The sequence below is a fragment of the Aplysia californica genome, unplaced genomic scaffold (assembly GCF_000002075.1).
Source record: "Aplysia californica isolate F4 #8 unplaced genomic scaffold, AplCal3.0 scaffold01399, whole genome shotgun sequence".
Classification (NCBI taxonomy): domain Eukaryota; kingdom Metazoa; phylum Mollusca; class Gastropoda; order Aplysiida; family Aplysiidae; genus Aplysia; species Aplysia californica.
Genome location: NW_004798669.1, coordinates 18,610 through 23,433, shown reverse-complemented (window position 1 = coordinate 23,433; position 4,824 = coordinate 18,610). Strand labels below are relative to the sequence as shown.

Sequence of the window (4,824 nt, the reverse complement as noted above, 5' to 3'; positions counted from 1 at the left end):
CCCCCCACAGGAAATCATGGCGCTGCACAAAACCCCACACTTTCGCCCCGTCGCATCCCCCCAAGACTTACTCACTCTCGTTCACCCAGCAACGCCTCTTTGCTCTCACGCGCACTGCGACTCTCACTTACTACGTGTCTACGTGCGTACGTGCAACCGTGGGTTATTTGGTAAAATTTCTCAGAGACAGCTGGGATAATTATTAAGCTGAATTAACATTCGTTACATACTCTCAAAAGGTAAGTTCATGGACAAACATTGTAATGAATTTTACGTCAGTCTAGTAAAAAGGTGTCCCCCTAAATCCCAGCGCTCTAATTAATACACATTTAGATCAGGTATCAGTGAAGGGTGTCAACTTTATTTCTGTAATAATTTCTAATAACCATCAATATCATTTTTAGTTGGTTTTGTTATTATTATTGAATAAGTATGTCGAGCTCTCATTCCTCGTGTTTGTCGCAAGTTTTGGGACCTTTTTCTCTCCTTGTACTGGTGAGTAAGTGCGTATTATAGCCTTGCAGATACAGCTCTGATCGTTTGCACTGAGTGAGGTCTTTGTTTAGAACTGGTTTCTGAAGAGTAATTTGAAACTGTAAGTGCTGTTGCTGCTTCCTTGTTATATGTGTATTAATGCTATATTGATATCGTTTTTTCTTCTTCTTTAGTCATTGTTTTACGCGTTTGCAACTGCATAAGGTCATATGAGCGCGCGGGACACATTGATTTATAATAAGCATTTTTAGTTTGGTATGAATTAATTTTTGAATTTTGGCCGTGTGGCGTCGAAGCCTACTCTTATTGATTTTAGGCCCACCAAAGGATCTTTAAAGTGCGCAATGATTTCTCTTGTCCAATAAGTCAAGGTGAAAGACAGCAATAAGAAGGAGCCAAGGAATAGCAGAAAAAAGGCTACCGAAAGGGTCAGGAGCCCAGAGGAAGGGTCAAGGGGAGGGGAGGAGGGAGAGGGCCAGAAAGTGGAGACGAAAGCAGACAACAGAGCATGGTGGGAGAGCAGGAAAGGAGGTGAAAGGGGAAAATTTTCCATCGCTGACAGGTTTCGAACACCGTGCCTCTTGACCACGAGAGTCCCCTTATGTGCACGAACGCTTTATAAGACTTTTCAAATGCCTCATTTAAACACCCTCTTGTTATGCTCTTATTTAAATGGATTTCTCTATCAAATATCTTTTGGAAAATAAAGAAAGTACAAGCCCTCTCGCTCTTGACTGGTTGGACATTTTTTTTCAATTGTTGTATACTTTAGGCCTACCAGTATTTTGAACCAGCGGTCTGTGGTATAGCAGCCAGGTGCTTCACCATACCCCTGAAAAGTCCTGGTTTCAATTTCAGTGTGGAGCGAATTTTAATCAAGGATCTCGATCTTTCTGCTGTGTCTTTGCATCGCTCTCAGACTGGGTTGGCTCTGACCGTCAGGGTCGAGGCTGACCTCCTATATGACCTAAAATGTATTGATGGAGACTAAAACACAACTACATTTTATGAATGGTATTCTCAGAGCATTCTTGAAGAAGTAATGTCTGTTTTAATTAGCGTTATGTGGCTTTGGTAATTTCTTTATCATAATTATGTTTTGATGAAACTCTTTTTATGGAAAAAGTCGGGGGAAAACTTTAGCTGGGCTTAACCCTATTGGCGTTTACACCTTTAGAACAGGAATACACAAACAGCGGCAGCACACCAGAACCAGTCTGCAAGCAGTTTCATTTTGGTCCGGGAGTCGACCCAGTAATCAATAACAAACATAGCCCTGATGAATTGATGGTTAATAAAAACGCAATTGTCCGTCTTAAAAATAATTGAAAACCAATAGCTCCTAGCCCTGCTGAAAGCAATACCTCGAATGTTATTAGTAATACACTTTGTTCTCATGAAATGTCCCTGAGTGACTTATGTTGTAGTAGTAGTTTTTTTTCCTTTTGTCTCTCTTGGGTATTTCGACGGATTTCTGTCTCTTGCTATAATCTGCGAGATATTTACAATTGCCCACTGTAACACGGGGCTTGGACACACTTCGCTACTTTAGAATTACTTTAGAAGTTATAACTGACATTTTTGGTCGTTTTGAGTTACTAATACCAGGAGATCGGAAACCAATTTATCTGCTATATCAAAATCGTAAGGTTATTCGGAGTCGTTATCAAGATGTTCAAAGAATTGGATTCTAAAAAGCTTCACATTTTGTGAAACTCAAATTTTATAACGTAATAGTTCTCAAAACCAGGTACTGGGTTGATAGAACTTTTTAATTCTAGGGTAGCGACTTGTTCATGTCTGTGTTAAGGAGTAACAGGTGATATCTTTATTTTTTATTGCAAGGCTAGGAGAGGGAGTGCCGCGCTATATATGGATCATATTAGTTATGAGTCGGCTGAACTTGCAATCTGCATGCATGCATAATAAACTTTCTTCAACATTTGTCTTTTCGTTACGTGAAAACTATTCATTTCTTGATGCACAATCAACCCTGTTTTAACGACCATGTTTCCTAGGCAATCATTTGTACAGAGACCACTTTCATCCACCCTACACCCCCCCCCCCCTTTCCACCTTTTGTTTTACTATACTATAATGACACAGTCCATGAGGACCACCTGTCTAAGAATGTCCGATTTTTTGTGACACGCATCAGTCTGAAATAATGTGAAGAAATAAAGTGTATAGTGGATTTTTCTTTTAAGAAATTGCTTTTGCATCATATCCTTAAATGGTTGGGGAATTTCCTGGTGTGCCTAACTGGCCTGGACTGACCTCACCTCCTGTTTTCCAGCTATATTCTTCTATCTTAGCTGGAGGTTTGCTTTTGATTTAGTAAGTGTTTTACTACGCTCGCAACTGCATAAGATCATTTTAGATTCGTAGGAATTAATTTTTAATTTAACCTGGGTGGTGGCTGACGTCAACTCTTATCAATTTTTGGACTACCAAGGAATTGTCAACGAGAGCAATTTGCACTCCAGAAATATGGGATTTTTTGCGCTTTTTCCGAGAAGGCTAAGCCTTAGATTTTACCAACCTTAAGATCACGGGTGTGGCTGGAAGTCAGCGGTAAGAAGGACTCAAGGGGTGGAAGTAGAAAGGATGCAGAAAAAATTACGAGCCCGAAGGATGGGAAAAGGGTGGGGAAGGGGGTTGGGAGATAAAAGTCGAGACAAAATCAGACGACAGAACATGGTTAGAAAGCAAGAAAGGATGTGGTAGGATAACATTTCAGAGAAGATTTTCTGTCGCTGTCAGATTTCGAACATGGGACCTATTGATTGAGAAGTGATCACCATGACCTCTACACCACGAGATTCTCGTTGTCTGGTCCACATATTTGCGCCAGGTTCCTAATCTTTTCTGTTGCCAATTGCCAATTTTCTATTACCATTAATTTAAAAACACAACCCCGATAAGCACGGCGTCCTATTTTTGGACAGATCACACGTTATTAATCACTGTGGCTCCTGGCACTGATTAGGCAAATGTATCAAAATAATTTCTGCAAAAACTGTGATTGCGAAGTAGTGATTCCTTCAAATCAAAATTGTACAGCCTTAACGCCCCAGCAACACCGTGGGGATATTAATTTAACTCCTACTATACAGAAGGCTATTCTACGTAGTTTGTGAGAAGACAAATTTATTATCCAATATTTCAGCACCACAAACTGCTATGTAACTGCTTACCTTTTTAAAATATCTATCAATAATAAACACTAAACTGAAAAAGGGTGAATGTTCCATACAAAAAACATCAGTTTCATTACAGATTGGTGTATTTGCTGGGGATTCTTAGAATTGTGATCATTATTATCAACCAGTGCCAGATCTGCGACAGAAATCGGCGATCATGGTTCTCCATTCATTCTTTTGCTCGGATGCTCTCAAAAAAAAGCTACGTTTCCCTGATCTTTCTCTGTTACCCATTTGTTTAGGTTACCCAAGTATGTTGTTCTGGGCCTTCCCCTGCCTCGCTTGCCCTCAATTTTGCCAGTGAGAGCTAGGTGTTCAAGACCCTTATGTCTATTTATGTGTCCCTATAGAATTGTGATACGTGTGTAAATAACCAAGTGGTACCTCGTGCGCCAGCTGAACTCGCGCGCTGTATAGCCTATTAAGTATTGAAACGTAAGATCTCCGAAAGAAACGTCCATCTTAGATAGGAACGAACCAAATGGAAAAGTTCGCGTAAAGTGTCTTTCACAGACACAACGTAGGGCGGAGCTGAGCCTCGAACCCCGAACCCACAGTCCCGCGATTACGAGTCCGTTGGACTACAAGACTACAGAAGCCACAATCACAATAATTTTTTCTTAAACAGTAGCTTTAATGCATTTTTGGGGAGGGGGTCTGAAGCGATTTAATTGTCTTACAGACGAACCTATGATTTGGTAGACAGACTACATACTCCGTTACTGTTTATTTTGTCCGTCTGTTTTGCCTCTCTAAACATATATTTTTGTCTATAACATTATAGTCTTTTCCCCATTTTTCTGTCTAGTAAAACATGATATTTTATAAGAGTGGGTGTGATTCCTGTCGATCGCTGTTTCGCTACATAAATACAAATTTCAAATTCTGTGTGTATTTTCTGTTGTCGGCAGATCACTATGGATAGCCTTATCGACTGTCTGGATACTGAAAAATGGCAGGAAATTCCTGAGGCTGACAAGTCAGGTGAGTCACGTCACATATGACGTAGTTGTTCAGGAACCATACTTACAGTATACCTCTTTGCTGGTATGTGTGTGGGTACGTGGGTGTGCGAGAAAGGTGCAAAAAAAGGGGGATGAGGGGGGGGAGACAGATGTTGAGAGAA

At 40.5% G+C, this 4,824-nt stretch overlaps 1 protein-coding gene across 1 annotated transcript in view; it reads left to right on the top strand.

Annotated features, from left to right (window-relative positions):
* Positions 1-86: 86 nt before the first annotated feature.
* Positions 87-4,824, top strand: part of LOC118479016 — a 13,491-nt gene continuing 8,753 nt past the window's right edge. Inside the window, exons 1-2 of the mRNA XM_035973551.1 lie at positions 87-239; positions 4,610-4,682. Of these exons, the coding sequence (XP_035829444.1) occupies positions 4,616-4,682 (67 nt within the window). The 5' untranslated portion in view covers positions 87-239; positions 4,610-4,615. The remainder of the gene's footprint in view (positions 240-4,609; positions 4,683-4,824) is intronic.